The sequence below is a fragment of the Carcharodon carcharias genome, chromosome 18 (assembly GCF_017639515.1).
Source record: "Carcharodon carcharias isolate sCarCar2 chromosome 18, sCarCar2.pri, whole genome shotgun sequence".
NCBI lineage: Eukaryota > Metazoa > Chordata > Chondrichthyes > Lamniformes > Lamnidae > Carcharodon > Carcharodon carcharias.
In genome coordinates, this window is record NC_054484.1 from 70,439,779 (window position 1) to 70,453,289 (window position 13,511).

Below are 13,511 nucleotides of genomic sequence, written 5' to 3' on the forward strand. Positions count from 1 at the left end.
AGGGCAATTATGAGTGCATGAAAGCAGAGCTAGCTAAAGTGAACTGGCAAATGAGGTCAAGGGATATGTTAATAGAAGTTCAGTGGCAGACATTTAAAGGGATATTTCAGAATACACAGAATATATACATTGCAATGAAAGAGAAAAATTCCATGGGGTGGGCCCACCACCTGTGGTTAACTAAAAAAAGTTAAAGACCGTATCAAATTTACAGAAAAAGCATATAATTACGCAAAGATGGGTGGCAGGTCAGAAGATTAGAAAGAATATGAAGAACACCAAAGAATGACAAAAAGATTAGTGAGAGAAAAATTAGAGTATGAGACAAAGTTAACTAGTAATATAAAGACAGACAGTAAGAGGTTCTATAGATATTTAAGTAAGAAAAGAGTTAACAAGTGAGCGTTGGTCCTATAGAGTGCGCGCTTGGGGAATTGATAATGGACAGTAGGAAGATGGTGGACGAATTAAACCGGTATTTTGCTTCGGCCTTCACTATAGAGGACACAAGTAACATCCCGGAAATAGCTGCAAATCAGGACATGGAAGGGAGGAAGGAACTCGGGGGCGGTGGGGGGGAGAATTACAATCACCAGGGAAGTCGTATTGAGCAAATTATTGGGGCTGCGGGCTGACAAATACCCAGGACCAGATGGACTTCACCCTAAAATCTTGAAAGAAATGCCTAGTGAAATAGTTAATGCATTGGGTTTTAATTTTCCAAAATTCCCTAGATTCAGGGAAAATTCCATTAGATTGGAAAATAGCAAATATAACTCCTTTATTCAAAAAGGTTGGGAGACAGAAAGCAGGAAACTGTAGGCCAGTTAGCCTAAGATCTGTCATTGAGAAAATTTTAGAAGCTATTGTTAAAGATGTTATGGCAGGGCACTTAGAAAAATGCAAGGCAATCAGGCAGAGTCAACATGGTTTTGTTAGAAGGGAAATCATGTTTAACCAATTTATTGGAGTTCTTTGAAGGAGTCACATGTGATGTGGGTGAAGGGGAAACCAGTGGATGCACTATACTTAGATTTCCAGAAGGCATTTGATAAAGGATAGAAAATGGGATCAAAAGGGGGTAAAACTATGGATAATTGAATAAAATTAAAACAAGTGAATATAAAATAAAAATGAATGTAGGAAAAAGGGCATAAATGGGTCTTTTTCTGGTTGGCGGGATGTGACAAATGGTGTGCCACAGGGATCAGTGCTGGGGCTTCAACATGTTACAGTTTACATAAATGACTTAGATGAAGGGACTGAAGGAATAGTGGCTAAATTTGCTGATGACACGAAGATAGGTAGGAAAGTAAATTCTGTAGAGGATGTAAGGAGGCTACAAAGTGATATAGATAAGTTAAGCGAGTGGGCAAAGATCTGGCAAATGGAGTATAATGTGGGCAAATGTGAAATCGGTAATTTTAGCAGGAAGAATAAAAAAGCTTATTATCTAAATGGTGAGAGATTGCAAAGCTCTGAGATGCAGAGGGATCTGGATGTCTTGGTGCATGACTCACAAAAGGTTAGTATGCAGGTACAGCAGGTAATTAGGAAAGCTAATAAAGTGTTATCATTTATTGTGAGGGTAATTGGAGGTGGTTCAAAGGAGGTTGTCTTATGAGGAAAGGCTGGACGGGTTAGGCTCGTATCCAGAGGAATTTAGAAGAGTAAGAGGCTATTTAATTGAAACCTCTAAGATCCTGGGGGGTCTTGATAGGATCGATGTGGAGAAGATGTTTCCTTTTGTGGGAGAATCCAGAACTAAGGGTCACTGTTTAAAAATAAGGGGTCACTCATTTAAGACAGAGATGAGGAGAATTTTTTTTCTCTTAGGGTCATGAGTCTTTGGAGTGCTCTTCCTTACAAGGTAGTGGAAGCAGAGCCTTTGAATGTTTTTAAGGCAGAACTTGATAGATTCTTGATTAACAAGGGGGTGAAGGGTTATGGGGGTAGGCAGGAATTTGGGGTTGAGGTTACATTCTAATCAGCCATGATCTTATTGATTGGCGGAGCAAGCTTGAGGGGCTCAGTGGCCACCACCTAATTCGTATGTTCATTTGCGCTTTTAGTTCAGCTCTATTGCTGTTGCACATGAGTTGAGGCCACTTGCATTTTGCTGGTAAAGCATGGTTAGAGGACATGTAGACATAACTCACAGAAGATAAGCCCATTTTAAAGTCATGCATTTGGCCTTTATGATACCTTGATCCTGTGAGAAGAAGTAGTGAGATGGAGGCGAAGGGAATGAGTACAAGTCAAGTCAAATAGTGCAAAATTGGTGTCGGACGGCAGCAAATTTAGAAGAGATTGCAAGAACACGGGTGGCAGAAACAGTTGGTTGAGGCTGTCTCATTGTCTAGGGTTGTAATTTGGTGGGGACAGTGTGGTGTGGTTGAAAAAAGTTGAAACACCACAAAAACTTAAAATTAAATTTTAATTTTGAAAACATTATAGGGGAACAATTAAAAGTTAACCACAGTAAAATCAAGATAACAGCCAGCTCACACAGAAGGCTACTGAGGCAGTTTAACTTATCTATGTAGAAATAAAAAATTATATTGTGAAAAGTTGACAATTATGACAGCAGAAATGTGTTACGGTACAATTTTTAATAAAGGTAACTGACAGTTTCAACATCTTACATCTGTGACTTAAAAATCTTATAAAACTGCCTATGTAAACTTGTCATGTTGTAATTCTACCCTTTTGCCAGAGGTGGCATTACAGCACATCAGTGCTGCATTCCTGAGCTCCCCTTTCCTGTAGTGCCCATTTCCTGTGTCATGGTTTTGAGTAATGTTTTTTATGTCAAAATTTAAGAACCCTTTCTGCTTTTTTGCACCTCAAATTACCCTAAATTTCTCCGTTTATAAATAAGTATATTTAAAAGAAAATCAGGGCAGAATGTGCAAATTCAAATCAGAAATGAATTATACCTACACACTTTGGCCCAATTATCTCTAATTCCACTTCACCTTAAGTCTACACTTGCTCTTCACTATTAGTGCACATCACCAAAAGATACGCTGTGTGCCATATAAAGTTGTCATAAGTTGTAATTGCACATATTGGCCGTTGGTTGCATTGCGAACCAAATATAAGTTGTTTAACCCTGTTTCAGTGCCATCTTGATTTTTTTATTAACATAATTTGCCCTTTGGGATCAATTTAAACATGTTTTAAATGTTGCATTTTTAACTTTAAAACTCCAGATAAGTTTTTGTTATTAAATATAAATGATTATATTCAATTCAGATTTTCTTGTCTTATTACTGGGCATTGCTCTTCTGTTAAATCCAACCTGCCATACTCCTCTCCCCACTGTTCCACTTGACTGGAAGCTCAACCCCCTCAGCTACTCAGTCAGTTTGGAGGCTTATTCTCGAGTGCTATGTGAGGGTTATCTCAAATTTGATGAGGTTGGTGAAATAATTTCAGTCGCTACAGGCCCTTGCTCATCGATACTTGGCTGTAGCTTCCTCCTCCTTCCATATTGCTGTATCTTCTGGTTTGAGCTCTTCTGCCTCCAGCATCACAGTCCCCCGATACAACCATTCCCCTGTCCATCTGACTCAATGCACAGTCTCAATTCCTTGTGTGCAATGTCTTAGGAGGTGGAGAAAAATTAAGACTTGTGTAGTTCCCATTTCCTGTGTCATGGTTTTGAGTAATGTTTTTTATGTCAAAATTTAAGAACACTTTGTTTATTTTTAAGAACTGTTTAGCACTGTCCATTTAACGGGGTGAGTAAACTAATATGTATGCCATCACTCTTTACTTATCTCAGTTGACGCATAATTCACCTTGAAATCAAAGGGTATTGTGTTTACACCCACTACAGGCTTGAGCATACATTTGGCTGATACCTCAGTGAAGTACTGAAGGTGTTTTGTACTGTCAGAAGAAATGAGACATTAAACCAAGCCCTTTATCATGCTCTCAGATAGACATGAGATCCTTGGCACTGTTCAAAGAGCAGAGAATTCTCCTGTTGTTCCAACTAACATTCCTCCTCAACCAAAGTGGATGATATGACCCATTTTGCTGTTTATGGTGCATTGTGAATCAAATTGACTGCTGCATTTAACAATAAAACTGTAGTGACTGTTTCAAAAAAATCCAGTGATTCTGACATGCTTTGGAGAATCCCAAGGGTATGATAAAATGCTGTGTGAAAACAACTTCTTTAAGTCCCAAGACAAGTTCATAAGAAATGGAAGGTGGATTAGGCCATTTGGTCATGGCTAATCTACTTCAACTCCACCTTCCCACAATATTTCCATATTCCTTAACTTACCTAATACCTCAAAAATCTATCTTGAAGATGCTCAACAACTGGGCACTCACAGCTCTCCTGGTTGGAGAATTCCAAGCATTTTGAATCCTTTGAATGAAATTTCTCCACATCTCAGTCCTAAATGGCTGAGACCTTATTCTGAAGCTGGGAGCCCGCATTCTAGTTTCTCCAGCCAGGGGAAATATTTTCTCAGTGTTTACCCTGTCTAGTCCCTTAAGAATTTTATGCTCCAATTAAATTACCCCTCATTCTTTTAAACTCCAGGGATTATAGGCCGAGTCTACTCGATCTCTACTAAGGATAATCCCTTTTTCCCAGGAACCAGTTTAGTGAACCTTTGTTGCACTCTCTCTAGGGCAAGTATGTCCTTCCTTGGGTTAGGAGACCAAAACTGCACAATGTACTCCAGGTATGGCCCTATATAATTGTAGTAATACCTCTTTACTCTTATACGCCAGTCCCTTTGTAGCAAAAGCCAACATACCATTTGCCTTCCTAATTACTTTCTGTACATGCATGTTAAATTTCTGTGATTCATTTAAAAGGACACCCAAGTGCTTCTGAATGCAAACATTTCCCCGTTGCTCACCATTTAAAAAATATTCTTTTTTTATTTTTCCTACCAAAATGGGTAGCTTTACAGTTCGCCACATTATATTTCATCTGCCATGTTATTGCCCACTCACCTAACCTGCATCCTCTGCAGCCTCTTTGAATTCTCTTCATTGCTTACCTTCCCATCTAATTTTGTAATGTCAGCAAACATGGAAGCATTAAACTCAATGACCTCATCTAAGTCATTAATGTAGATTGTAAATATCCAGGCTTAAGTACTGATCCTTGCGGTATCATGCTACTTACAGTCTGCCAACTTGAAAATGTCCCATTTGTTCCAACACTCTGTTTTCTATCCATTAACCAATCCTCAAACCATCCCAATGTATTACCCAAATCCCATTTTACTAGTTACATCCCTAAACATGATTTCTCTTTCATAAATCCATGCTGGCTGTTTAATCTAAGCACCTTGTTACATGTTTATAATAATAGTTTCTGGCATTTTGGCGGCTACTGATAGGCCAAATGGCCTATCGTTTTCTATTTCCTCTCTCCCTCTCTCAAATATTGGGATTACATTTGCTTCCAAACCTCAGGAACTGCTCTAGAATCGTAAGAAGTAGGGAAAGATCAAAGCCAATGCCTCCACTATCTCTGCAGCTACCTCTTTTAAAACCATAGGATACAGTCATCAGGTTCAGAAGATTTGTCACTTAGTCCTGTTAATTTGCAGTATTATTTATTTAAACTGATTTCTTTAAATTCTTCATTTTCACTAAACCCTGGTTCTGCATTATTTTCAGGTTTTTTTTGTGAGGACCAATGCAAAGTATTTGTTTAATGCCTTTGCCAAATGCTTGTTCCCATTACAATTTCATCTGTCTCTGCCTCAAATGAACCTACGTTTGCCTTCACTAATCTCTTCCTATTTACATACCTATAGTAATGTTTATAATCTTTATCTTTTGTTAGTCTACTCTTACATTCTTCTCTTTGCTTAACAATTTCTTGGTCCTCCTTTGCTGAATACTAAATCCCTCCCAATCCTCAGGCATGCTACTCTTTTTGGCAGCATTATAAACTTCCTTCTTTGAACTTTAGATGCAAGTTTGTGATTACACTTGTAGATTGTAGTCACAATTATGTCAATGGGTGCTTCATTGTAAGTTTTTCAAAGATTTGAGAAACTGGATGCTCAGCAATTCCTGGATATATTTGTGAGAGTGGGTGTCTTGAACATCCAATGGCTGGAACGTAGAAACAGGAATAGGCCATTTAGCCACCTCCTGCATTAAATGACATCTGGCTGATCTGCGACCTAACTCCATATTGTGGCCTTTCCCCACTACTCCTTAATATCTTTGGAAAACAAAAATCCATCAATTTTGGATTTAAAATCAACAATGGGTCTACCATCAGTTGCCATTTGCAAAAGAGAGTTCCAAACTTCTACCACCATTTTGTGTTTCCTAATTTCACTCCAGAAAGGCCTGACACTAATTTTTAGGCTTGCTAGCCCTAGATTACCTAATCAGAAATACTTTGTAAACTTGGGTCAGATCATCCTTAATCTCCTAAATTCCAGGGAATACATCCCTGGCTTGAGTTACCTTTCCTTGTGACTTGGACTCAGTGTCCAAGCATTGTTCTAGTAAACCTACCCTGAACTCCCTCCAAGGCCAATTCCCAAGACTTGGTGTCCAAAATAGCTCTCAGTACTCAACGTTTTGTCTAACCCAGGTTTTCTATAGCTGAAGTGTAACTTCTAATCTTCTGTATTTAGTCGTCTTGGTATAAAAGTCAATACAGGAAATAGTATCAAGAGAACTAACTAGATTGCACTCTTTAAATGAGGAAGAGATCTTAAAATTTTAATTCTACTTCCACACAAGATTGTGGAAAATGCATGTCACTTGAAAAGTGTTGTGGGACCTTTGATCTCGGAGGGCAGACACAGGACCTTGGCTTAACATCTCATCTGAAAGGTGACCCTTCAAAGATAGGTTACATGTTCAAATCTCACGTTTTAGAATGAAGACATACTCCAAATAGACCATCACAATAAATTACTCTGTCAGTTGCTTTACCGGAAAAATCATATCCAAAAGACAAGGATGGCAATGGACCTTGGATGCTAAGTATATTATCTAGATTGTTTTCCAGTATGTACAAGTATAGCATAGGTCAATTTTCATTATTTTTATTTTTTATTCCTCCTTTGCTCTTTCCCCTTCCTTTCACCTGTAAGAAAGTGTACAGCTGTGTTATATGGCTTCCCCAACAACCCAGTTGTGATTGGGAGCTTGCACAGTGCATATCACACTGACGTTCTCAGCTGTTGCATTTCTTTGTTGACTGATCTATTTAAACACATTTTACTTTGCTTACACCTACATACAAAATGTACAGCCTTAATTTTGCTCCTAATGCATTTTAAATTTATCTTTTAATTCACAGAATAACCATTTGCATGGTCAGCCATACACCGGCCCAGTTGCACACCATATGAACAACCCTCAGCGAACAGGTCAGCGAGCACAAGAAAATTGGGAAGGCAGTGAAGACATTCCTGCATCACAGGCAAAAGATTAACTTGCAGATAATTCTCCAATGTACCTGATAAAGACACTGGCTCTAGCACATGCCCAGGCCTTACACTTCAACCTTCTCTGGGTCTGTCTCCACCAGTGCAAGAAACACCTTTTTAAAAAAGAAACTGTCCAATCTGGAGTGGTGAGAGTCTATTCACTGTCTGCCCTGCAGAGCAATGCTGTTGACATATAACCTGCCTGCAGTGGAAAAGTGTATAGTGTTTTGTAATAAATGGCCTGATGCTAATGTATAAATGGCAAGGTGTACATAGTATATTAATGTTTGACTGTTAATTCCTCAGCAATGCTGATTTGCTTGAGGAGTGTTGCAGACCTACAAAACACACAAAATCTAATCTTTGCTTTATCAGCTGTGCTCAGCTTTGAGGGTTACCTGCCTAATGGCAGTGTGAATCAGATTATTTTCAAAATACATGGCCATGTCAACCAGACAAAAGAAAACTTTAACTCATGCCACCGGAGTTGCTTTTACTTTGAGTTATTTGATGGTGACTTTTTAACATTGGTTGATGTGGGACAATGGTGATGTAATGTTGATCTGGAACTATTTTTCATTGCCTTTTTTCATTCTGGTATTAGTTGAATCATTTTGAAGCTCTAGTTATGCTGTAACATTTAGCATGGCTTCACATCAAATTAGTGTAGCCAATGAGAAAAGATGATTCTAATGACAGCAGTTTTTTAATCCCTGAGCAACAAATGCTCTGCTCAGAGCTTTTTCTTTTTTGTTACACCTTGATGGTTCAATTGGAGAAAAATGTGAGTATAAGTGGCTTTCAATTGCACATATATTCAAATCTAATATTTGGCAGTCTATGGGTGGGATAAAGGATTATTAGTTTTGAATTATAGGAATTTAAAGGAAAAAAAATATATGCAACAGTTGCTATGCCAGGATGCCTGGAGCATAATAGACAGTACTTTGTGTGCTTGTTTTATTTCCTTGGTAGAGCTTACTTAGATTAACTTCTAAACTTCCCTCCTACTGCAGCCCAGTGAAGTAGAAGTCAAGATGTACATGACTGCCACTGTGGGGGCAGCTCGCTAGTGTGTTGCATTCACAATTCTACTTGAAAGCAAGAAATTGTCTTAGCTCCTTGTCCATCCTGTCAACTTAATTCAGATATAAGCAGGGTTGTAATTTTAAGAAAAACTGCTGGTTAGTCATGATTCTTGCAGGATTCTCAATTCCAAAACTGGTCTTTTGTTTATGGATTTTGAGGAAATCATCAGTAAATACTGTATTTAAAAAGGAAAAAAAATTGGTAACTTGAATGTGTATTTTTTGGAATTTGTCTCAAACCAAATACCCCCTGCAAAACAGACTCAAACCACCCTATTATATTTAAATATTTTGCAGTTTTATTTTATAGAAATTATTTTGCTGAATTCAAAAAAGAACATGAATTAAAAGGAACATTTTGTCCTGTGTTCTTATTTAAAAAAAGAAAAAAATGACTGTGCAGAGTTCCATGCCAAGTTTTGCTGGCTTTTGTTTTGGCCATGACGTGGCGTTGAATTCTGAAACTACAGTCGCACTGTGACCTTTCACCTGGTATTTTTTTGTGCACAGAGGTATACTTACAACTAAACTCCCCCTAGCAACAATAAAGAAATTGAAATATTGACACAGTGAACATTTTGTCTGTCATTTCATTGCTCAACATACTGAATTTCTGAAGGATCAGTAAGCCTGAAGAATTAAATTAATGGATTTTGTAAGGACAACAATCCCAACCATAGGCACATGTTCTCTAGTACATTATTTAAATAGTTCCTAAAATTTCTAATTAAGCTGAAACAAAATTTTAAAGGACAGAGTTTTAGTATTAGAATACAACAAACATATTCTCTGTAGGAACCTTTAATGCTATTGAGCTTAGGTGTTATGATCATACAGTGTGAATGTTATGACCTCTGGATATTGAGGTCCCCAATTGAGTTGAGTGTAAATGTCAACAATTCTAGTTAATTTGAACCAAAGATAATATCTTTTCCTTTTTTTACTTTCATCCTACTTCTCTGGATACATGGTTCAACAGATGCCAATAACACTTTATCCAAGTGACTATTCTTTATGTTACCCTGAAGACTATCTGGTGGGTTATCTGACTTTGAGGCATGTCTGAACCTGGCGCTATCCTTGTCTAATATCCACTGTTGTGCATTTCAGCAAAGATTGCCAGATGAGGATCAGAGCAAGAACACAGGATGATTTCACCCAGTCCCCTTCATTCATACTCAAGGGCGGTAGCCCCACTAATGTCCTCACTTGTTCGGCTCAGACAAGATATCATTTAGTTTTATGACTTGAAATCATGCTTTGTGGTACTTTTACTAACTGAGCCAATTATGTAACTTTTAAACAAGTCCTCAGTACTGCTGGATTAGTGACAGGGAAAAAAATGGCTAGATTCCCACTCTAGATTGCTATCCTGTGATCTTGCTGGAAATGCGCTCGTGGACAGGATTATGTTCTACGGTGATGCCCTGACAGCACTACTGTCAAGACTGTCACAAATAATAATACTGGAAGGCAGTAGGTTCCACGGAACAGAATTCCAGTTGAAAGGTAAGGAAAATTGGCAAGATTATATATCTGTTGTGATTTTTAATTGTCAAGTGATAACTTTATTTCAATTCAAATGTTGAGCTTTCAGCTTTAATACTGCTCGTTTAGGAAAATCAAAGCTAAGTGAAGAGTTGCTCTTAAAATCCAGAGGAGTTTTTTTTTCTTGCTAATGTGAAAACTGCTGGAAATACTTAGGTCAGGCCTCATCTGTGGAGAGAAACAGATTGGAACACAGTAGCACAGAAGCTCAACGCAAGCACTTCATCTTTCGTCTCAGCACTCTACATCCTTCTGAACTCAATATTGAGTTCAACAACTTTAGATCATACACAAGATGGAGGCAGAGGTTATGTGCTTTTCTTTGCTGGCTTATGTCTTTATCTCTATGTTGCACTGTCATATAGCAATTCCTGCATCATATGGACATGACCTTCGTCTCTTTACTATACCCACTACCACTCTCTCTGGCTTTTGCATCATTTCTTTTGTTAATTAATCTCCTGCCCTCCACCATATCACAGACCTTCCCTTTTGTTCTTCCTGTCTCCAAGCTCTTCTACTGGCTTAAAAATTCTTAGTTTCTATCTTCCTTTTGTTCTAATGAAAGGTCATCAACCTGAAACTTAAACTGTTTCTCTCCATAAATGCTGTCTGACCAGCAGAGTATTTCCAAAAATGTATTTTTTTATTTCAGAGTTGTAGCATTTGCTGTTTTTTGCTTTTGCTTTAGTATTTTTCCACCTGGTCGTTGGAGGTCAGCAGAGCTAGCAGTTTAAAGAAACTGACGAACTTGGTGAAAAAATAGGCAAGAGTCATTCTGGTAGAGTAGGAGGTTTGGAGGCCAGATGTGAAAAGAAGTAACTGGCCAATAATTCTGCTTTCCTCTTGAGGAATGAAAGAAAGCTGCATACAATTTAGCGTTGTTCAAGTCTTAACTGCATTGTCACCTTAAAAGGGAGTCCAGAATTGTTAAATAAAAAGTGTTAGACCTAAAAAGGGAAACCAAGGTATATTTAGCAAAGGAGTCCATTTGGCAAATGAAAACAGAAAATGCTGGTAAAACTCACAGGTCTGGTTTAATTTTTATTTCAGATTTCCAGAATCTGCAATAATTTGCTTTTATTTTAGGTTCCATATGGGAGTTCAATTTGAGATTGGAGGACATATTATGGCGAAGAATGCCAATAAATGGAGGAGTAAATATGAAAAATGACTGACTCATTGGCTCTGCAAAATATATAAAGCATCTTTATTTTTGAATAATTTAAGCCTAAATTTTCTTTTCTCCATTAAATCACGAAATCAAAATTTAGTGATTCCATAATTGTTCCAGCCAATTTTTGTCTCATCTGCAAATTTCCCAATCATGCTTCCCACATTTAAGTCCAAATCATTAATATGTACAACAAGCAGCATGAGCCCTAACATTGAGCCCTGTGGAGCGCCACTAAAAACCGCTTTCCATTTGTAAAAACATTTATCGGCCATCACCCTTTGTTTCCTGTCGCTGAGCCAATTTTGGTTCCACTCGTCATTTTCCCTTATATCCAGTGGGATCTCATTTTTCTGACTAGTCTGCCATGTGGGACCTTGTCAAATGCTTTACTAAAATCCATGTAGACAACATCCACTGCTGTACTCTCACCAATCCTCCTTGTTACTTCCTCAAAAACTTGGCCATGTAGTTGATAGTGAAGATGATAGCTGTTGTCTCCAGAATGATACCAATGGCTTGGTTGAATGGGTGGAAAAGCGGCAAATGGAATTCAATCCAGAGAAGTGAGAGGTAATGCATTTGGGGAGGGCAAACAAAGCAAGGTAATACTCAGCAAATGAGAGGATATTAAGAGGAGCTGAGGAAGTGAAAGACCTTGGGAGTGCATGTCCACAGGCCCCTGAAGGTAGCAGGACAGATGGATAAGGTGGTAAAGAAAGCATATGGAATAATTTCCTTCATTGGAGGGGGTATTAAATATAAAGGCAGGGATGTTATGATGGAACTGTATAAAACGCTGGTTCGGCCACAGCTGGAATTTTGTGTACACTTCTGGTCACCACATTACAGGAGGGGCATAATTTCTCTGGAGAGAGTGCAGAGTAGATTTACAAGAATGCTGCCAGGGCTTGAAAATTGCAGCTATGAGGAGAGATTGGATAGGCTAGGTTTGTTTTCATTGGAACAGAGGAGCCTGAGGGATGACCTAGTGTATACACAATTATGAGGGGCCCAGATAGGGTAAACAGGAAAGACCTGTTTCTGCGAGCTTGAGGGGTCAATTACCGGGGGCATATATTTAAGGTAATTATTGGAAGGATTAGAGGGGGCATGAGGAAAAACATTTTCATCCAGAGGGTAGTGGGCACCTGGAATTCACTGCCTAAATTGATGGTTGAGGCTGAAACGCTCAGCTTATTTAGAAGGTATCTGGATCTACACCTGAAGTGCTGTAACCTGCAAGGCTACGGACCAGGTGGTGGAAAATGAGAATAAAAATGAGCGGCTACTTACTTTTTCCTTTTTTTGGCTGGCACAGACATGTTGGGCTGAATGGCCTCTTTCTGTGCTGTAACTTTTCTATAGTTTTATGGTCATCTGCAAATTTCCCAATCATGTCTCCTACATTTAAGTCCAAGCCATTAATATATACAACAAACAGCAAGGGCCCCAACATTGAGCCCTGTAGAACACCACTGGAAACTGCTTTCCATTCGCAAAAATATCCATCGACCATTACCGTTTGTTTCCTGACACTGAGCCAATTTTGGATCCAGCTCACCACCTTTCCCTGTATCCCATGGGATCTCACTTTTTTCACCACTCTGCCATGTGGGACCTTGGCAAATGCCTTACTAAAATCCATGTAGACAACATCCACTGCACTCCCCTCAGTTCTCCTTGTTACTCCCTCAAAAAATTCTATTGTTAGTAAGACACGATCTTCCCCTAACAAAACCATGCTGACTATCCCTGATCAACCCGTGCCTTTCTAAGTGACAGTTTATCCAGTGTATCAGAATTGATTCCAATAATTTGTCTGCCACTGAAGTCAGACTGACTGGCCTACAATTTTCTGGCCTATCCCTTGCACCCATTGTAAATATTGGTACATCATTTGCAGACCTCCCACTCCCCGGTACCTCACCTGTATCTAGTGAGGATTGAAAAATGATCCTCAGCATCTGCTATTTCCTCCCTGTGATACAATCTACCCAGCTTTGGTGATTTATCCACCTTCAAAGATGTCAATCCCTTCTGTACTTCCTCTCTCAATTTATTTATTGTAGCTAATATTTCACGCTCTTATTTAACCAGAATGTCTGCATCATCCTTCAGCTGAATGAAGACAGCAACAAAGTACTCATTGAGAACCTTGCCCACATCTTCAGCATCAATGCACAAGTTGCCATGTACATTTCTGATGGTCCCTACCCTTTCCTTAGTTATTCTCTTGCTCGTAATGTACTAGTC

At 38.7% G+C, this 13,511-nt stretch overlaps 1 protein-coding gene across 2 annotated transcripts in view; it reads left to right on the forward strand.

Annotated features, from left to right (window-relative positions):
• The window catches only part of usp9 (ubiquitin specific peptidase 9), a 353,775-nt gene extending 344,668 nt beyond the window's left edge, over positions 1–9,107 (forward strand). For both annotated transcript variants that reach the window (XM_041210976.1, XM_041210975.1), the window contains one exon: positions 7,316–9,107. In XM_041210976.1, coding sequence (XP_041066910.1) covers positions 7,316–7,450 — 135 coding nt within the window. In that variant the 3' untranslated portion in view covers positions 7,451–9,107. The remainder of the gene's footprint in view (positions 1–7,315) is intronic.
• The last annotated feature ends 4,404 nt before the right edge of the window (positions 9,108–13,511 follow it).